The sequence below is a fragment of the Lagopus muta genome, chromosome 10, assembly GCF_023343835.1.
Source record: "Lagopus muta isolate bLagMut1 chromosome 10, bLagMut1 primary, whole genome shotgun sequence".
Taxonomy (NCBI): Eukaryota; Metazoa; Chordata; class Aves; order Galliformes; family Phasianidae; genus Lagopus; species Lagopus muta.
In genome coordinates this window covers 18769536-18790287 of record NC_064442.1, presented here as the reverse complement: position 1 = coordinate 18790287, position 20752 = coordinate 18769536, and the positions used below count along the sequence as shown (strand labels likewise).

The 20752-nt window shown below is 60.7% G+C and overlaps 2 protein-coding genes across 15 annotated transcripts; one reads left to right on the top strand and one right to left on the bottom strand.

Moving 5' to 3' along the window:
* Window positions 1-129: 129 nt before the first annotated feature.
* PARP6 (poly(ADP-ribose) polymerase family member 6) lies at window positions 130-8753 on the top strand. Of its 8 annotated transcripts, none has more exons than XM_048956131.1 (22): window positions 130-230; window positions 2364-2441; window positions 2533-2627; window positions 2747-2807; window positions 2897-2987; window positions 3064-3130; window positions 3507-3656; window positions 3857-4007; window positions 4224-4277; window positions 4361-4456; window positions 4530-4622; window positions 4700-4825; window positions 4905-4970; window positions 5092-5159; window positions 6399-6447; window positions 6925-7034; window positions 7124-7196; window positions 7332-7401; window positions 7861-7940; window positions 8010-8073; window positions 8149-8233; window positions 8301-8749. In XM_048956131.1, the coding sequence occupies exons 1-22, from the start codon at window positions 228-230 to the stop codon at window positions 8401-8403; spliced, it is 1833 nt and encodes a 610-aa protein (XP_048812088.1). In that variant the 5' UTR covers window positions 130-227; the 3' UTR covers window positions 8404-8749. The 8 variants fall into 8 exon arrangements, 6 of the variants coding, with proteins under 6 accessions (XP_048812088.1, XP_048812087.1, XP_048812086.1 ...); XM_048956130.1 differs by having other exon boundaries at window positions 6922-7034; window positions 8301-8748; XM_048956129.1 differs by having other exon boundaries at window positions 3857-4034; window positions 8301-8747.
* Window positions 8754-9429: 676 nt separating this feature from the next.
* On the bottom strand, window positions 9430-19953 carry CELF6 (CUGBP Elav-like family member 6). Of its 7 annotated transcripts, none has more exons than XM_048956144.1 (13): window positions 19686-19953; window positions 17685-17767; window positions 14854-14902; window positions 13759-13887; window positions 13600-13679; window positions 13060-13203; window positions 12783-12927; window positions 12552-12701; window positions 12389-12451; window positions 11654-11734; window positions 11422-11565; window positions 10682-10836; window positions 9430-10542 (listed from the first exon to the last, which is right to left on the bottom strand). In XM_048956144.1, exons 1-12 carry the CDS (start codon window positions 19951-19953, stop codon window positions 10709-10711), a joined length of 1464 nt encoding a protein of 487 aa, XP_048812101.1. In that variant the 3' UTR covers window positions 9430-10542; window positions 10682-10708. The 7 variants fall into 7 exon arrangements, with proteins under 7 accessions (XP_048812101.1, XP_048812102.1, XP_048812103.1 ...); XM_048956145.1 differs by having other exon boundaries at window positions 11654-11731; XM_048956146.1 differs by having other exon boundaries at window positions 13759-13884; window positions 19686-19911.
* Window positions 19954-20752: the final 799 nt, after the last annotated feature.

The window sequence follows — 20752 nt, the reverse complement described above, 5'->3', positions numbered from 1 at the left end:
GTGGGGCCGCGGGGGTCCGCCGCCCGCCGCCATCCGCCCGCCCCGCTCGAGACGCGGCCGGGACGGGTCGGGGGCTCGGGGCCGGGGTCCCTGCGGTGACGTCACCGCCCGGGCGGCGTTGCCGGGCGACGGAGGCGCGGGGCCCTGACGTCAAGGCCCGATGGCCGCCCGCCCGCCCGGCGGCATGGAGGCGGCAGGGACGGGGCCGGGCCGCGGGCAGCGCTGAGATGGTGAGGGCCGGGGACGGCCGCGGGGACGGGGGGACGCCGGGCCGCCTCTGCAGCGGGGCCCGCGGGCGGCGCCGGGGCCGGGCCTCGCGCACAGGCCGCGCCGCGGTCGGGGGTACCGAGGGGGGAACGGCCGCGAGCGCGGGGCCGGGGTCCGCCGTGTGCCCCTCGAGAACGCTGGGAACCCCGAGCTGTGTGAGCCCCGCGGGTGGAGGAGGGAGTGGCTGAGGGAGCTGAGCCCTGCCCATGGGCTGGGGGGTCTGTGCGGGGTAACGGCTGGGTGCCCCCCCGGCCTGCACCACTAGCCTGCACCGCTCGATCTGAGCATCTAAACCCGCACCGTGCAAACCTGCACCTCCAGAACCCGCGTCTCTCATTCTGCACCTCAAACCTGCACCTCAAAACCTTCATCCCAAACCTTCACCCCAAACCTGCATCCCAAACCTGTACCTCTAAACCTTCACCCCAAACCTGCACTCCAAACCTGCACCTCTAAACCTTCACCCCAAACCTGCATCCCAAACCTGCACCTCTAAACCTTCATCCCAAACCTGCATCCCAAACCTGCACCTCTAAACCTTCATCCCAAACCTGCATCCCAAACCTGCACCTCTAAACCTTCACCCCAAACCTGCATCCCAAACCTGCACCTCTAAACCTTCACCCTAAACCTGCACCTCTAAACCTTCACCCCAAACCTGCATCCCAAACCTGCACCTCTAAACCTTCACCCTAAACCTGCACTCCAAACCTGCACCTCTAAACCTTCATCCCAAACCTGCATCCCAAACCTGCACCCCCAAACCTGCATCCCTGAACCTGCAGCCTGCAAGTCTTCACCTCCAGAACCTGCATCCCTAATCCTGCACCCCAAAGCTACATCTCCCAATCTGCACCCCTACTCTGGCAACCTGGAAAACCTTCAGAACCTGCATTCCCAATCCTGCACCCTTCACCTGCACCCCAAACCTTCACCCCCTAATATACCTGCAAACCTGAATCCCAAACCTGCACCTCCAGAACTTGCACCCCTAAACCTGCACCTCCCAATATGCACCCCAAACCTTCTCCCCTAAACCTGCACTCCAAACCTGTTCCTCAGACCTCCACGCCTAAACTTCTTCCCCTAAACCCACATCACCCAATCTGCCCCCTCAACTTGTACCCCAAACCTGCACCCCCAGAATCTGCACCCCAAACCTGCACCCCAAACGTGCACCTCCCAATTGCACCCCAAACCTGCACCTCTCAATCTACACCCCTAAACTTGCACCCCAAGTACCCATATCCCAACATCTTTACCCACAACCTGGACCCCAAATCTGTACCCCATATCTGCTCTGTCAGAACTTGAACCTCTCAATCTGCATCCCCAAAACCTAGTCCCCTCGATCTGCACCTCGATCTGCACCCCTAAACCTGCACCCTGCAAATCTGTAGCCCCATAATCTGTACCCCAAACTCGCATCTCAAACCTGCATGACAAAAAACTTGTACCCAAAAATCTAACCCCTAACCCAAACTTCTAAACACGCACCCCCTAATCCACACCCTGCACATCTACCCCTCAGAAAATGCCCCTTAAACATGCACATCTAAACCCACACCCCAAATCTGCACCCCCAAGCCTTCCTCCTTTCTGTACCCTTAAATTGCACCCCACCAATCTCCTACCTCAAACCTGCAGTTCTCAATCTGCCCTCCTTCCTGCACCCCAAAACCTTCACTCCCAATTCTACCCCAGACTTGCCCCCAGAATCCTGCAGGCCCAAATCTGTCCTGCAAATTTGCTCTCCCCACATAGACCTACAGTCCTCACTCTGCACTCCCAACTTGCTACCTCCCACCCTGCACCCCCAAATGTACGCCCACAGGTCTGCCCCCAAACCTATACTTTCAAATCTATCCCACAAACCCACAACCCCCAAAGCAGTCTCAGTGCATCCCTTCATTTTGTGCCCTGCAAACCAGCACCTCAAACCCAACCCCCCAAAACCTGATCCCCATCCTTTTCCCCTTGCAGTCTCCCTTTCCAACTTCTCAATCTGCCCCCAGTCCACCCCAGCAAATTCCCCCACAACAGTCTTCCCCAAATTCTCCCCGCTGACCCTCAGCCCCCCATCCCTCTTCCCACAGGACCTCAAGGGCCAGTACTGGACGGACGATGACTCCGATGGGGACAATGAGTCCGAGGAGTTCCTCTATGGGGTACAGGTAAAGCCACTGGGGGAATAGGTGCCACGGGGGGGATGCTGGCCCCCTCTGTGGGGCTGTGGGGACTCTGGCTGTGATGGCGCTGTTGCAGGGAACCTGTGCCGCCGACCTGTACCGACACCCACAGCTGGACGCCGACATCGAGGCTGTGAAGGAGATCTACAGCGAGAATGCTGTGTCCGTCAGGTGGGTGTGCCTGTGCTGTGACTTGCTGGGACACCTGGCTGTGACAGTGCCTTGTCACCCCGTGGTGGCACCCCCAGGACCCAGACTCACACCTGCCGCCGTGCCACGTGTCGTTGCAGGGAGTATGGGACCATCGACGACGTGGACATCGACCTCCATGTGAACATCAGCTTCCTCGATGTGAGTCCCCGTGGCGCAGGGGGGATCCAGTGGGGGGGCTCTCGGGTCCCCACATCCTACTTGATGTCTCCGTGGCTGTCTCTCGGCAGGAGGAGGTGGCAACAGCCTGGAAGGTGCTTCGGACTGAGCCCATCGTCCTGCGCCTGCGCTTCTCCCTCTCCCAGTACCTCGATGGCCCCGGTGAGTGGGGATGGGCGGTCAGGGGATGCCTGCATGGCTGTGAGCGCTGTGCTGACCAGCAGCTCTGTGCCCACAGAACCGTCCATCGAGGTCTTCCAGCCATCCAACAAGGAGGGCTTCGGGCTGGGGCTGCAGCTGAAGAAGTAAGAACTAAAATGAGGGGTGGCAGGGAGGGGCAGGTCACTTTTCATAGAATCATAGAATCATTTGATTTGGAAGAGGCCCTTAAAGGCCACCAGTCCACCCCCCCTGCAATGAACAGGGACACCTGCATCTCCATTAGGGGCTCAGAGCCCCCACCAGCCTGACCCTAGCTGTTTCCAGGGACAGGGCATCCACTGCCTCTCAGGGCAAACTTCATCTCCGGATCACCCAGGTCCCACATGTCCCTGTCACGCCATGTCCTCTTGCTGGCCCTACAGCTCCAGGACAGGCTGGTCACTGGGTTTCCAAGGGGTGGAGTAGGAGATGTGCTCAGCTGAAGCACCCACCTGGGCACCCATGTCACCTCTGTGCCAGGATCCTGGGCATGTTCACATCGCAGCAATGGAAGCATCTCAGCAACGACTTCCTGAAGACCCAGCAGGAGAAGCGGCACAGCTGGTTCAAAACGAGCGGCACCATCAAGAAGTTCCGAGCCGGCCTCAGCATCTTCTCCCCCATCCCCAAGTAAGGTTCCAGTGACGTCCCCACCTTCCCCAGTGCCTTTTTTCCCCCCATTTGCTGAGGAGAACAGGAGCTTCCAAAAACCCCAAAAGCAGGAAGGTGAAAATTCAGTGCTGGATGTATAGGAACAGAGGAGCTGGGCGGGAAATGGCCCTCTGGGGAGGGTGATGGTAACAGGTGTCTCTTCGATCCCATGCCCGCAGGTCTCCCAGCTTCCCTGTCATCCCGGACTCAGTGTTGAAGGGCAAGCTGGGTGCTCCCGAAGTGCGCGTCAACCGCCTGATGAACCGCTCCGTCTCCTGCACGGTGAAGAACCCCAAGGGAGAGGTGTTTGGCTACACCCCCAGCACCCAGGCAGGTGTTGCTCCCTTCAACATCCTGGTGGGTGTCAACACCGGCTCGGGGCTCTCTTTGCTCTCCCTCCCCTTCCCACGTGGCGTCAGGGGTGCATGTCCCCACTGTCCCTGCGGGATGGCCTTAGGGCCCCCAGGGCTTTCGGGAGATCCTGATGCTGTGTGAGGGGTGTGGGAAAGGGGTAATGCATCTGGTGCCGCTCCGGCTCCATCGCAGGTTGGTGGCCACTGTAAGAACGTCCCCACGCTGGAGTATGGCTTCCTCGTCCAGGTGAGCACCCCACAGCACTGTCCCCACAGTCCCTTTATCAATCTCGGGGCCACCATGGGGCTGACCCTGCGCCTTATCCACAGATCATGAAGTATGCAGAGCAGCGCATCCCAACGCTCAACGAGTACTGCGTGGTGTGTGACGAGCAGCACGTCTTCCAGAACGGCTCCATGCTCAAGGTGCTGCAGTGCTGGGGGACAGGGGTGTGTGTCACCCTGTGTCACTGTCACTGAGTGCCTGTCCCCTCTGCAGCCGGCTGTGTGCACCCGGGAGCTGTGCGTCTTCTCCTTCTACACCCTGGGTGTGATGTCCGGTGCAGCAGAAGAGGTGGCCACAGGCGCTGAGGTACACGGGGAGTGACATAAGTGGGTGACACGAGGGTGGAATCTCTGGGGTGACCCCGTGTCCATCTTGGTGGCCAGGTGGTGGACCTGCTGGTGGCCATGTGCCGCGCTGCGCTGGAGTCCCCCCGCAAAAGCATCATCTTCGAGCCTTATCCCTCCGTGGTGGACCCCAACGACCCCAAAACACTTGCCTTCAACCCCAAGGTAAGCAGCAGGGTGGTGTGCCCCAGCACTGCGCACTGACACCCTTCTGATGGCCACCCCACTGCTGCCCCACGTGCAGAAGAAGAACTACGAGCGGCTGCAGAAGGCGCTGGACAGCGTGATGTCCATCCGGGAGATGACCCAGGTATGTGGCAAGCCCTAGCTCTGCATCCCGGCACCATTTTGGATGTCTGCATGGGATTTTGATGCCTGTCTCCGTAGTGGGTTGGTGACAGAGTTTTTCATGGTGCTTGTGCCTCTGCCAGGGCTCCTATCTGGAGATCAAGAAGCAGATGGACAAACTGGACCCGCTGGCACATCCCCTTCTGCAGTGGTAAGACTGAGGGGTGCTAAAGAGATGGGATGGGGTGGGGTGGGGTGGGGTGGGATGGGATGGATGGGGTGGGATGGGATGGGATGGGATGGGATGGGATGGGATGGGATGGGATGGGATGGGATGGGATGGGATGGGATGGGATGGATGGGGTGGATGGGGTGGGATGGGATGGGATGGGGTGGGATGGGGTGGGATGGGGTGGGATGGATGGGGTGGGATGGGATGGGATGGGGTGGGATGGGGTGGGATGGGATGGGATGGGATGGATGGGGTGGATGGGGTGGGATGGGATGGGATGGGATGGGATGGGATGGGGTGGGGTGGGGTGGGATGCGATGGGATGGGATGGGATGGGATGGGGTGGGGTGGGATGGGATGGGATGGGATGGGATGGGATGGGATGGGATGGGATGGGATGGGATGGGATGGATGGGGTGGGATGAGATGGGATGGGATGGGTTGGGATGGGATGGGGTGGGGTGGGGTGGGATGCGATGGGATGGGATGGGATGGGATGGGGTGGGATGCGATGGAGTGAAATGTGGTGGAGTGAAATGTGGTGGAGTGGAGTGGGATGGGATACAACAGAATCAATCATTAAGGGTGGAAAAGTTCACTAAGATCGTGTAGTCTAATCATCAACCCATCCCCACCATGCCCGCTGACCATGTCCCTCAGTGCCATATATCCAGAGTTCTTGAACACCTCCAGGGTTGGTGACTCCACCACCTTCCTGGGCTGCCTGTTACAGTGCCTGACCACTTTCTGAGAAGAAGTTTTTCCTAATATCCAAACTGAACCTCTCCTGGCACAACTTGAGGCCATTTCCTCTCGTTCTTTTGCTGGTACCTGGGAGCAGAGACCGACCCCCACTTTGCCACAGCCTCCTGTGAGGGAATTGTAGGGAACAATAAGGTCTGCCCTGAGCCTCTCCTCTTCTTCAGGCCGATCCCTCCCAGCTCCCTCAGCTGCTCCCCATAACACTTGCACTCCAGACCCCTCACAGCTCCGTTGGCCTTCTCTGAACATGCAGGGCCTTAATGTCTTTCTAACAGTGAGGTGTCCAAAAATGAACGCAGTAGTGTGAGGATGGATTGCGCTGTGATGCAATGGGATGAGATGCAGTGGGATGGGATGGGATGTGATATGATGGGATGGTATGGAGTCAAAAGTGTTTAGGGACTAGTGGGACTCAGGTGGGACCGCTCTATCTCATCTTCTATCCTGCTCCCACAGGATCATCTCCAGCAACAGATCCCACATTGTCAAGCTGCCCCTCAGCAGGGTAAGTGGCATGGCCAGAGCTGTGTGGGTGTGAGCTGTGCAATGTAAGGTGTGGGGTGTAAGGTACGGGGGGTGGGATGTGCAGTGTGGGTGTAGCTACAGGTTGTGCAGTCACCGTGTGAGATGGAGGATGCAGGATGTGGGATGGAGGATGTGGATGGAATATGGGAAGCTGGAGGAGGGATGTAGATGTACGGGTATGGAATGGAGGTCTGAGGGCATGGGATGCGGGTTGTGGGATAAGGGATGAAGGACGTGGGGTGTGCACTGTGGGATGCAGTATTGGGACACAAAACAGGATGCTGCAGAAAGCAGTGGGTGAGCTCCTAGAAATCCTGGCCCTCCTGCCATGGCCAAGCATCTGAAAAGCGCTGAGGTGGGCGCAGGGCTGGGGGCTGCCGTGCATGATCTGCGTCCGTCTGTCTCTCCTCTCTCCTCGTTGGCGCTGCCTTTGCTCTGCCCTTTCCACTGGTAGCAGCTGAAGTTCATGCACACCTCGCACCAGTTCCTCCTGCTGAGCAGCCCCCCAGCCAAGGAGGCCCGGTTCCGCACCGCCAAGAAGCTCTACGGCAGCACTTTTGCTTTCCAGTGAGCAGCCGCGGGGCGGTGGGGGTCTGCGGGATCCCTATGGGGCGCTGCAGGGCCGGGCGCCGTGGGGCTGACGCCGGCTCTTGCAGTGGCTCTCACATTGAGAACTGGCACTCCATCCTGCGCAACGGGCTGGTCAACGCGTCCTACACCAAGCTGCAGGTACCGCTCGCTGATGCCGGTTCCGGATCCGGGCAGGTGGGGAGGGATGTGGGCAGCCCCAGGGGTGCTGTGGCCGTGCCTCGTGCCCACGCTGCCGCGGGTGCCGCGCTGCTCACCCCGGTGTTTTCCTGCAAGCTGCATGGAGCAGCCTATGGCAAGGGCATCTATCTGAGCCCCATCTCCAGTATTTCCTTTGGATACTCAGGTAAGAGGCTGCCCGCTCCGCTGGTCCCACCTGTGCTCCCATCCCGCTCCCTGCATGGCACGGAGGAGCCGCGTGGCATCGGGATACTGAGGTGTCCCAGCCACATCCTGCATCCTTCTCCCGCACCGTCCTCTCCCCAGCAAATCGGGGCATTCTGACGCACCCGCTCGGTTATTAAGGGAAAAAGAACAGAGAATGGGCATTTCCTGGGCTGAAAAATTGACTTTAAGGTGACACGACAGCTGCTTCTTCCTTGTGCCGACTCCAAAAGGCACTGCCCCCACTGTGGGGGTTTGGGTTTGCCTGCAGGATGGAGCTCCTGGTGTGGCCATCCCAGGAGTGTCTGTGACACATGTCCTCACCACTGTCACTCTGCGTCACCCTGGGGTGCTGCTGCCCGGTGGCGGCCGTGTCCCCAGCCCATGGTGCCAGGAATGACCGCTGTGTCATTGTCTGCAGGGATGGGGAAAGGGCAGCACCGGATGCCTTCAAAGGACGAGCTGGTGCAGAGGTACAACCGGATGAACACCATCCCCCAGGTGACATGGCGGGGACACGGGGCTGGGGCTGGGAGCGGGCAGGGTTGACACCAGTTGCTCTCCCTACAGACCCGCTCCATCCAGTCCCGCTTCCTCCAGAGCCGTAACCTGAACTGCATTGCGCTTTGCGAAGGTGCGGGGCCGTGGGGGCGATGGGGTTGGGTGTGCTGGTGTGACAGCCCCCACATGGCGCCCCTTCCCTCCGCAGTCATCACCTCCAAGGACCTGCAGAAGCACGGCAACATCTGGGTCTGCCCCGTCTCGGACCACGTCTGCACCCGCTTCTTCTTTGTGTGAGTGCCAACCCCATCTCTGCGCTCACGGTCGCCCCGTGGGCACGGCTAACGCTTTTCCCTCCAGGTACGAAGACGGCCAAGTGGGAGACGCCAATATCAATACTCAGGACCCCAAAATCCAGAAGGAGATCATGCGTGTGATCGGGACTCAGGTGTACACAAACTGAACAGCGGGGACCCTGCTGCGGGGTGCAGAGCGACAGCCCTGGTCAGGGATGGGCGCGTGGGGTTGGCAGTGGGCGCTGGTGTGTGGGGATGCCGGAGGGTCGCAGTGGCACCACGGCTCCCCCCTGCACATAGGCGAGCAGTGGGGAGCGGGCTGCCAGTTCCCTTGTCCCCTACACCCCATCCCCGACCCCGTGCTGGTGGCCGTCCCTCCTCGCGTTTGTGGCGATGGCGTTTTTATCGATGAGAAACTGAAGCAAAAAAAACCCAAAGGAATAGATACAAACAAACAAAAACAACAAAAAAAAGAGGAAAGCGAGCTGTTGTGGTGGCGTGAAGTTCTTTGAGCGCATCGCTGGGCTGAGGGCGCAGGGAAGGGGACACGGGGAGAGGATGTGAAGGCAGAGGGATGGGGACATAAGGATGGGATGGAGCTGCGAGGAGTGGTGGGCATGTGGGAAGGGATGGGCTGTTGAGAGATGCGGTGTGGCTGCTCCAAAGGGATCAGTGTGGTTGTGCCACGTGCTGCGGAGCAAGGGTTGCATCACAGAGAGCAGCTGCTATCTGCTGTGCTCTGGGGACACCGGAGGGACGCCGTGGGGACAGGAGCAGAGACACACCAACAAGAGCTGCACTGGACTGTGCTTTATTTCAGCCGACACAGACACCAACAATGACAGAGGTACAGACGTCAGCCCGCACAGCCGATTCCCACTGTGTGCAAACCCCGAAGAAAGCCCCTAGATGGGGGGCTTGGCAGGGTGGAACAGAGGCAGCTTCACACTGAGATTAACCCAAACTAAATCAGCCCGACAGCCCGTGCCTTGCCTGCTCCCGCTGCTCGGCCCCGGGGACAAATTCCTTTGGGAAATGGCGATTCCTGGGAAAAACACAAAGCAAAATCCCCAAAGGAGCAGCTGTGTGCGCAGGTCGGGTCCGCGTGAGTCCGCAGCATCTCCTCCTCCAAACACACGGCTGGTGTCGGCCCGGCTCGCGGCAGCCATTGCTCCAAAGAACAAACCAAGGTGACGATTTTGACAAAATAATTTTATTTCACTTCGCTTTGTTTCTGCCGAAACCTCACATTTTTTTATTTAATCGTTTTTGGCTGAAAAACAAAACAAAACAAAAAAGAAAAGAATTCACAAAAGAGCCAAAGAAGCAAATCGCTTCGCCGTCTCCCGCAGGCGACCAAGGGCTCTTTTGGCCACGTTCACCCCCCAAAATCCCCTCTGCGTCCCCCCCGGCGCTTGGCCACAAACTGCCCCCCACACCGAGCCCTTGAGCCGTGCTCCTCCCGGCGCCGCTCGCAGCTCATGCGCCCGAGGCGTTTCATACATTTTTTTTCTTCCTGTTTTTTAAGTTTGTGTGTGTGTGTGTGTTTTAAATTAATTTATTTATATATATATTTAAAAAAGCAATAGTCCTTTGGTCCCTAAACTCTAAGGAATGATATGACTCTGAAACAAGTAATCCTATGTCCCTGTGCCAGTGACAAGCAGGGGGAAGCGCGTGTCCCGCTGCCCTGCTCCATGGGATATATATATATATATACTTATTTATATATATCTTCTATAAGTCCAACATCCTCTTATCCTTTTTCTTCCCTCTTTTTCCCAGCCAGACGTGGAAAAAAACCACCAAGATTTCCCTTTCCAAACAAGCATCCTCCAGGTGAATCGCCCGAGGCCGGTCTCGTCCCGCTGGCTTTGGTTTATAATCCATCCGGAGCCTCTTTTCCTCATTCCTCTTGGGAAATTTGTAGCAGCAAATGAGTGCTTATAAAAGGTAGCTCACATCCCGGCTGCCCGGGCCTCAGTCCTCTCCCGGCAGCAAATCTCAGCCCCAACGCCGCGTCACTCTCCTCCTTCCTGCCTTCCTCGCTCTCTCGTTCCCGTTAAGAAACAAACAAGACCAGTTGGAAAAAATAATCAAAAAAGAAATAGAAAAGCTACGACCAGAATGGCTCTCTTCTTCGCTTTTTTTTTTTTTTTTTTTTTTTTTTTTCTTTTCTTCTCTCCATCAACTCTTCCTCTTCTCCTTCCTCCTCCTCCGGGATATGTTGCAAAGAAAGAGAGTTACGGGTTTCAATACTGCACTTGGGGAAGGGGGAAGTCGGCAGACACCGCGGGACGCCCGACCTGCAAGACAGCAAACGCGCCGTGAGCGATCCAGGCAACTGCTGACCCACGAGATCCCACATCAGCGTGGTTTTAACCAAAACAGCCGCTCTTTATCCCAAGATAAACAGGCCTGTGACGCTGCCAGGTGCCTTCATACCTCTCTGCGGGGCCAGGGTGCCAGGGGTCAGTAGGGTCTGTTGGCATCTTTTGGCCGCTTTAGCTGGACTTTTAGCCTCTTCATGCCGATCTGGAAGCCGTTCATGGCCTGAATGGCTGCCTGAGCGCTGGTCGGATTGTCAAAACTGACAAAACCTGGGGGTGAGGAACAGGGTGACACAGGGTTTGTTGCTGTCAATGCCACACCGAGCTGCTTGACTTCAACAGGGTCATGGCATAACTTCACCACGGGCCCCACGTTCCCCACGGGTGCTCACTCAGCCCAGGAACGGCCTCTGGAATGTGGGGCTGCATGGCACTGGGTGATGGCACCTTCAGGAACACGAGGTTTGTGGGGACACTGAGGTGATGGGGTCCATGGGGACTCTGGGGGAGAGGATCTAGAGGGACACTGGGGTGATGGGATTGGTGGGGACACTGCAGTGATAAGGCCCACATGCAGTCCGCAGGGAAACTGAGGTGACTGGACTCCCAGAGACACAAGGTCTGTGGGGATGTCAAGGTGAGCAGGTCTGTGGGGACGGTGAGGTGACAGTGGGGACACCAAAGGACATGGATTTGCAGGGACACTGGAGGATGAGATCTGTGGCCACCGAGGCGTCGCGTCAACAGCACGAGGAGTGTGGCAGCAGGAGGGTACATCCTTCTGTCCCCACACAGTGTGGTCCTTCAGCCCCACGGTGACAGCCACCACTGGGCTTTGCTCACACAACGACTTACCAAAGCACTTGCTCTGGTTGGTGGCACGATCCACAAAAACTTTGGCAGAGATGACATTGCCAAAAGGCAAGAACATCTGTGTGAGCTCCGCATCCCCGAACTCCTGGGGCAGGTGATAAATAAACAGGTTACAGCCCTCGGGACCTGGGTGACACACAAAGGACAGGGCCACACGTCAGCTGCCAGGCGGGGGGCCACCGGCAGCACACAGAGCGCGGGATGCCCCCCTTACCTTCTCGCTGCTGCTGCGGGATGATGGGCGCTTGCTGGGGGAAGGCTTGGCTGATGGGTGCGTAGGCAGTGGGATATGCTGCTGGAACAGAGAATGTGGCACTGAAACCCCGACGCAGGATGGGGACTGGCCCCCACAGGGACGTCTCCTGCTGCTACGCATCCCCAGAATGCTGGGTTTGGTGGCACAGAGGTTCAAGCACCCACGGGCACCGCTCTGGTAGCTGCTTTCCAAAGCCTCGTCTCTCCCAACCACCTTCTATCAGGAAGCAGAGGGTTGGCACAGTGGGATGGTGCAATTGGGGTTTAAAACTCTTTTTGAGGTGTTTGCTCCCATGGTGATGGACATGGGAATGGCTCTCCCAAGGGAGATGCTGTGAGCACCAGGAATGTGCCATTACTGAGGAAGAAAGCAGCACATTCACTTGATTTTTATCAATGACCAGGGGTCAAGAACTTGGTTTTCCGGTGAAAATTTGGAAACAATCACCAGTGCTCCTAATTAACTTTCCTCCAGCCTGTCTCCAAAATCTGCCGGAGCACCAGCGTGAGGGCAATAGGAACGCAGTGGATGGGATTAGGGGACTATGCTCTGAATCTGAATCGCCCCCATCACTGCCCCGCAGCTCCCACACCTCACACTTGCATCAAACACAGTAAAGTGAGCCCAGTTCACTCCCAACCCGCAAAGAGCAGAGAGGGGAGAGATGAAGAAGTGCAAAGCCCAGTGTGAGACCTGCATAGTGCTGCATGCCCGCGTAGGCTTGCTGGAGGGGATCTGCCACTGTGGGGCTTTGAGCTAGGAAGAAAAAAGGGAGAAGGAAGAGAGTAAGCAAAGGGGAAGCAAGGACGGCTCCCGGCACTTGCTGGGAACGTGCCTGAGCCCCGCGGGGCGCTACCTGGGTAGGGGTGGATGCCGTTGGTGTAGATGGTCTCGGAGGCGGGCTGCCCGTTGGTCTGTGGCGGCAGCGGGCTGAAGCCATTCACGCCAATAGGTGTGGCGATGCTGGGCACGGGCGCCGTGCTGATGCCAGGCGGGGTGCTGGTACCTGCGAGAGGACGGAGGGCGGCTCAGCGCCGCTGCGGCCCCACGGCCACCGAGGGGGCGGCCGGAGGGAGGGTGGTCCTACCTGAAGAGGGGGTGAGGGGGGCGGCCACCAGCCCGCTGACGTTGAAGGCGGCCATCTGCTGCATCTGGGCGGCGGCGATGGCGGCCATGGGGTTCAGGCAGGTCCCCTGCGCCGCTGCCATCAGGGCCGCCTGCTGCTGCATGATCTAACAGGGGACAGCCGAGGAGAGAGGGAAAAGCGAGTGAGGCACAGAGGAAAAAAGGAGCGAGGAGGGTAGATCAGCACGTTCTGGCGAATTCCCCCCAAAAATCAGGTTCTGTCCCACGAGGCCCCGTACCGCCTGTGTGTAGGCCCCGTAGGCGCCAAACTGGATGGTCATGGGGTTGAAGATGCCCAGCTGCCCCGCCATCTGGTGCATCCGCCGCAGGGTCCTCTCCTTGTCCGTGTCCGCAAATTTCACCACCAGGCTGGATGAGGCGCCCTGCGGCACAGCAAGGCAGGGCTGAGCGGGGCCACGACCACATCCCCACCACGTCACCCACGGCAACCCCAGCACAGGGACACCCCGCAGCCGCAGCACCCTGGGGATGCCGCCTGGGCTGGCCGCAGCACGCAGCAATCAATGCGGGGTTTAATTACAGCCCTATTCCCTCCCGGCAGCTGCTCCCTGACCGCTGTTTCCTTTCCCCCTCATCTGCGGTGTTGACCTTCGTTGTTAATTAAACCACACCTTTCTCCCACAGCCCCGCATGCCCACCCCTGGCATGCGGCAGGGATGAACCCTAGGCGATCCCGGCAACACACCGGGATTGTGATCCAATTAGACTGATCAAATTAGCCGGTGATTGGATTAGGGGACAGCGCGGCCAGCGCTTACCGGCATGGTCTGGCTGCCGTGCAGGCTGCTGATGGCGGCTTGTGCCTCGGCATGGCTGCTGTACTTCACAAAGGCACAACCTGCAGGCAGAGGGACAGGGACAGTGACAAGAGGTGTTCGGGCAATGCCTCGCTGCCAGGCTCTGCTCCGTGCTCCCACCTTTGCTGGCCCCATCGGGCCCACGCAGGATGGTGCATTCCTCAATCTGTCCGAAGGGCTCGAAGAGGCGCCGGACATCATCCTCGCTCTGCTGCTTCCCCAGCATGCCCACAAAGAGCTTCCTGTCTTCTGGAGGCAAAGCAGAGCTGTCGGCGGGGGGAGCTGCGCGGCGCCCATCCCCTTCCCGTCCCCAGTGTGCAGATGGCTCACGGAGGGAACAGCAGCAGCGCAAAACCCAGTGGTGAGGATGCACAGCACCCTACAATGTGTGTGCGTGGGGAAACCTCTCCTGCTGGGGGTGAGGCAGAGCTGGGGCTGTTCCTGGAGACCACGATGCCATCCTGTACCACGGGTATGCGGCCAGGAAACAAAAGGAGCCCCAAAACGCCAGCAGTGGTGTCTGTGTGACAGACCATCGGAACAACCCACGGTCCATGGCCATGCCCGAGGGACATCGATAAGCAGAAAACAAGGGAAGGGAGAGTAAATAATGAGGAGTTCGTGATTACTGCCAGCATCTGCCTCGCGCGGTCACGCGCTCCCACCGTGCGCTAATGGCATCTGACAAAGAAAATAAGGTGCCCTGTCGGAGCGTTGCCGGGGAAATGCAGAAATAACGGCGGGAGGCGACAACAGCGCGGCCGTCAGCACACAGGGAATCAGTGCCGGGATTGGGGCTACACACTGCTGGTTACACATCAGCCAGCATCTGCCGAGGGGCCCTGCAGCTCCTGGGCAAGGGGCCGGAGCTCCTATCGACCTGCAACCCGTCCTCAGCTAGACACCGAGTGGGTAATTTACTGCAGGTCCTTCCAAGGCTCACCCAGACCGCGCTCAGGACCAGGTGCTGAGCGCACGCACGGCCGCACTGCACACAGAGATGGGCACAGCTGGCCATCAGCCAGCACCCGTGGTCACAGTGCAATCACGGCGCTGCTGCGGTCCCCCAGGGCCATTTCCAGCCTCCGGGTTCCATTGGTGTGATGAGAGGATGCCAGGTCTCAGCCCTCTCCCCGAGCTACAGGCTGTGGCTCAGCACACCCCTGGGTGCCGCCACCCCATCGCCCCCAGGTGCCTTGGGGTGGCTGTTCCTACCTCCTCGTCCCTCGCTGTCCGCCGGCTTCACCTGGATGGGGCGGTTCATCTGCAACACACAACCGGCAGCAGGCGGTCAGCACAGCGTCACATCCTGACGGATGCTGTACATGGGGCAGGGTGGGTTCTGGGGATGGTTTGCCCCTGGCCCCGCAGGGCTGGGTGTGCTTTGGGATGGTCAGATGTCCAGAGCCACCTGACACAGACACGTGGTGGCTCCCGTCACCCTGCAGCGGGGCTGTACGGGTGTGGGTGTGACACACGCCTGGCACGACGTTGTGCCCACACCTGTAGGTGTGACACGTGTGCCCTGGGACAGGGGGTCAGCACTTCCCCATGGCTGTGCCTCCCCACGCAGCCCGGGGCCACCCTTCCCCACTTCTCCCCCTCCTTTTTCCCCTTTTTCTTCTGAAAAAGTGCGACAATTACGGCCGTTTCCATGGCAACAAGCGTGCTTCCCCCGCGCTGATGTGCTTGATAGGGTCGTCACGGCAACAGCCGTCACGCGTGATGGGGCACACGCCTGCAGGGCTGGCATGCGTGCAAGGAGCGTGCAAGCAGTGTGCGGGCGCTGCACCCCAAAATGCCACCGTGGGGCACCCCCAGAGCCAGGTGGGGGCAGCGCCAGCCCCGGGTGGCGATGAGGAGGAGGAGGAGGAAGGCTCAGGAAGAAGAGGAGGGCGGTTTCCACGGCAACCGCCTCGTCTCCAGGGAAACACGGGGAGGAGATGTCAGTGCGATGCAAGGATGCTCCGGGGAGGGACCGGGCTGGGGGGGACCTCAGCCCTGTGGTGGCATCGAGGGACACAGGAATACTTGGGTCCCCACCGCAGCTGGCAGGGGCGAATTCCATTTTTGGGGGGATAAAGGCGCTGTCCCTCAGCCAACCCAGCAGCCACATTCACCATCACAACGGCCATTGCTGGAAGGCCATGGGCATCAGCCCACCTCCCCCGCGCAGCAACCGCCCCGCTCAGGCAGCTCCAAAATGAGGTCTGGGCAGCGCTGCTTGCACACACACCCCCGTGCACAGCCCTCCCAGCACAGCACCCCCTGTGCACGCTCACACCCACACGCTGCCGTGTGTCCACGTGCCACGCACACGTGTGCACACGTTTGCACACCCCTGGGGCACAGCTGCACCCACACCGTTGGTGTGAACCGGGTGTGAACGTGCGCGGCACACGCTTTCACACTCACATGTACAGTTACACGGCTGCACACCCGGCACCACCAACAGATGCTTGCATGCTCAGCCATCCCAGAGGCAGAACCGTGCCCGGAGCAGCGCACAGCGTGCGTGCAGCACCTCTGCGTGCGCACCCCTCGCACTCCTCTTGCACACCCCTTGCACACACACACACACACGCAGGGTGGGCTGCGACCCCCCGCAGGACGGGACCCCCCCCGGCTCCACCCGCCGCCCACCCCCGCCCCCCGCGGTGCAGCCGCGCTCCGCACCCACCCGCACAGCCCCGCACCCGCAAGGATGCACCCGGCCGGGCGGGGCCGTGCCGGCAGACAAAGGCGGGGGCCCTACCTCGATGCAGAGCAGCTTGGAGCCCGCGGGCACCCACAGCACGGGCGGCCGCGGCCCCGGGGCTGGCACCTGCGGCAGCTGCATGGCTCGGCCCGGCTCGGCTCGCTTCGGGCCGGCCCGGCCCGGCTCCACCCAAAGCGGCCCGGCTCGGCTCGGCTCGGCCCGGCTCGGCTCGGCTCGCGCAGCGGCGCGCGCGGGAGGCGGGGCGAGAGAGGGGCAGCCGCAGCCCCACCGAGCCGAGCCGAGCCGGGCCGGGCCGGGCCGATGGGCGGGGCTACGTGAGGCCACGCCCCCCGCCAGGCCACGCCCCGCACCGCGCCAGGGGCGGGATCCGGCCCGGGGGGTGGCGAGCTGGGGGGTGTGCAAACAGCAGCACGGGTGTGCAAGCACAAGATGGGGGTGCAAGCACCAGCACGGCCGTGCAAGCACAAACCTGCAGACGCATACCCTCTCGGTGTCACACCCATGAACAACAGTGCGAGCACAGCCTCACGGCACCAGCACCACACAGCGGCTGTGCACCGTGTTCATGCGTGTGCGAGGACACGCGGTGCACGCACTGCAAAGAGGCGGATGATGGGCACGCGTGGCACTGTGCGAACGGCCTCAGCCCCCCCGCAGGGCCGCCCTGGGGTTGTTCACTCTGGAGCCTACTGATGGCAGCCAGGCCGCGGGGGGGGCACGTCCCTCCCAGCCGTAACAAAAGGCCTCTCCGCACGCCCAAGGTTGGTATTTATATTTATGGAGCCCGCGCTTTCCCCAGCCAAGCGGCGGCCCTATTGATTTTGATTTAGAAGAATAATTAAATATTTATTTTCACTTTGTTAAAGCTCGGGAGGTCAGAGCCCGCAGAAAGCACAGCGGCACGCAGGCGGGAGAAAAATCAATGCTTGGTTTGCGGCCGCTGGAGCAGCTCCTGTCCGTCACACTGGGCCTGCGCTGCACCCCTGGCATTGGTCACCCACCAACCCTGGGCCCTGGGGAGGGGGATTGCTTAAATGTGATGAGCCCGTGTTTAATGAAGCCACGTTTGAGCACACGCTTGGGACTGACGGAGGTGGTGTCAGACTCGGTCTTGTGGCCATGCTAGTGTTGTCCCCAGGCGCTTGACTGAGCTCCCCAGACTCCTCACAGCAGTGACAAAATCACAGCTGAATCCTTGAGGCAAAGTGACGCCTGTGCACATTGCCTTGGGCCCAGTGTAGCATCCCATGCCATCATGGGTGGCCAGGGGTAGGGCGATCTCGTGCCCCCAGCCCAAACCTCGCCCTGATTCCCTGCCATCACTTACCCCTGGCAGCGTCTTCTGCTCGTGCAGAGCGCTCTGAGCCTTCAGGGCCGAGTCACGGGCGCAGTAGGTGAGAAAGGCACAGCCTGCAGAGATGGGGAGACAGCATTAGTGGCCGGGAGACACCCGCAGCAACCCAAATCCCACCAGCCAGAGGCTACTGCAGCACTGGGGTGCACCGGCACCTGACCACCCTAGCACCTGGCACCGCACCGCATCACCCATCCTGGGGCCACGTGTGCACAATAGAAACTGCTAGGCCTCAGCTCAGCCCCAAAACAGAGTGGTAGATATGAATGCAAGAAAGGCAGGATGCAAGGAGGAGAAAAGCCAGAGCGTGCAGCCCCGAGCACAGCACCAGGGAGCCCTGCGGGAAGCCGCAGCCAGCGTTCTCCAGGAAGCGCATTTCCAAGCGTCGACGCCGCGCACCCCAGAGCTTCCTCCTTGCTGCGGATGGCGACGGCACTCCGGCTCCTCCAGCATCACGTCGTGGCACTTCGGGAGCAGGAGCGTGCCTGGGGTGAGGTTTTCCCACGCCAGCTCACACTGCCAAGCACTCAGACCCCACAGCTCGCGTTGGGGGATGGCCGGTCCCTGCCCTGGCCCCGTGCTGCCACGTTGCTCCCCATCCGAGGGCTCCTCGGATTTACCGAGGTCACATCCAAAAGCTTCGGAAAGTGATATTAAAACAGCAGCAAAACAGTTTCCCTTCAACAAAGTAAATATTTAATGAATAAAATTGACATTGATGCATTTTTAATATTGGCACAATTAAATCCGCCAGCTGATTAAGTATTAATAACTCTTAATAAGTACAATCAGCGTGCCTCGGAGGAGAGGGAGCGCAGCAGCGAAGTGGGGGGCGACGAGGATGGGGTCCTTCACCCCCCTTGGGGCAAATCTGCGCTGGTGGGAGCAAGGACAGAGCCCTCGGCTAAATCTGAGGTGGAGAGGGGAGGCTGATGCTGCGGCTCGCTTCAGCCCGAGCGCCGGGTCCTTCCCAGCAGCCTGCGTTTCCAGTGTTTACCATCTGTAATCAAGCTGGCTTCCTCCGCTCCGCTCGCCTTGCCTTTGATTTTCCTCCCTGCGGGCAATGATGGGGACAGTGCCCAGGAGAAGTTCGGAGGGCAGTGACGATGGCAGCAATTGTGCCCGGAGGCTCACCCTGAGCACGGATGGCATTTGAATTAGAGCAGCATCCGCAGTCACGTCGTGTTCCTGGGCCATGGTGGCCAAAGCTGATGCTGGATGAAGAGCTGAGGGGCAGCACGATGCAAAGCCCCTGGCTTGGGGCACAAACACGGCTTCAGAGGCATTTTAGAGGCCACAGTGCCAAGAACAAGGGAGTCTGGTGGTCACCCCACCTCATCGGCACATTGACATCCACCGGTGATGAGTTCCAGCTTCCAAAATATTCCCAACGAGGCAGGTGCTGCCCACGGCCTGGGGACACGCTGACAGCTTGCAGAGGAGCACAGGGCCCTGTCCAGGTGGCAGCCGGAGCTCCACAGTCCCACGCTGGTGCTGCAGATCCAGGTGGTGCTCCCAGCTGCGGGGGGGCTCTGGCCCAGGGTGCTCCTATAGCAGCTCCCAGCCCCCAGTGAGCGTCCCCATCCCGGGGATTCGTTCCTCTGCTTCAGATGGGCGCCTCCAGCTCATGGTGCCCCACCTCAGGGGTAAATAACCCAACACAGGGGTACGCCTCCACCTCACGGCTCCTTCACTTCAGCGGTGCCTTCCCCACAGAGGTGCCTCTGTCTTATATCTAGGGTGGTACGCAGGGGCAGCTCCACCTCAGGGGTAACGTCACCTCACGGTGCCTTCACTTCAGGGCACCTCCACCTCGTAGTGCCCACCTCAGGGCCGTACCCACCTGATATCGCCCACCCTAGGGCTGAACCCACCTGGCAGCGCCCACCTCAGGGGCATCTTCCCCTCACGCTGCCCACCCCGGGGACGCCCCCTCCTCACGGTGCCCAGCCCGGCCCCGGCTCCCCGCCGTACCTTTGTGCATGCCGGTGAAGCGGTCCTTCAGCACGGTGAGCTCGTAGATGCGGCCGAACTCCTCGAAGAGCGGCTTGAGGTCGCTCTCCTCCAGGTTGCGCGGGATCTGCCCCACGAAGAGCTTGATGGCGTCGTGGTCCTTCATGGCGATGGCGCCGGGCGGGTGGCTCAGCCCGTTCACTCGGCCGCTGTTCGCGGTGCTGAACGCCGCCCCCGCCGGGCCCGCCCCCGCCTCCGCCGCCGCCACGCCGCTGCCCGCCGCGGCCATGGCCGCTCCGCCGCCGCCGCCGCCGCGCCCCGCCCCGCCGGCCCGGCCCGGCCCGCCCGCCCCGCTCGGCGCCGCTCGGAACCGTTCGGAACCGCTCGGCGCCGCTCGGCTCGGCCCGGCCGCGCTCGGCCCCGCTCGGCTCCGCCGCCGCCGGCCCGCTGACGTCAGCCGGCCGGCCCCGGCCGGGCGCGAGGCATTAGCATAATGAGGCGGCGGCGGCCAATCCCGCGGGGGGGCCCGGCCCCGCCCCCGCCCCCCCGCCCCCCGGAGGCGGTCCGCGGCCGCCGGCAGCTCGGCGTTAACAGCCGCGGCGCGGAGCGGCCGGCCGTGCTGCCAGCGTCCCCGTGCGCCGCCGAAGCCGTTCGTGCCCCCCGGGCCGGCGTCGCTAATCGCGATTTTGGTCTCGTTTTGGACGCGTTTCGGCACAAACAGCCGTGCCGGTATTTTTTTCCCACCCTCCTCCGGTGCCGGCCCCGCTCTCAGCTTCGCCCCGCGGCTGCCCCGTGTTTGTGCCGGGCGGTTTTGGGGGGCCGGGCAGAGGCAGCTGCCGCTCTCCGGCACCGCTCGTGTTTATTTTTAAACCCGTTGGCCCCGAGTGATTCACACGCTGCACGTTCCCGTGTTCTCCCCGGCAAGTTTTACATGACAAATCCCGGGTAAAAATAGATGTTCTCGAAGGAAGCCGCAAGGACGCGGTGGGGAAACGGGGGGACCGGCGGCACCCCGACAGATGGGCGCCCCGGCCCCAAAGGGACCCCGCCTGCTGCCCTGCGGGCTCACGGCCTCGGGGCAAAGCTGC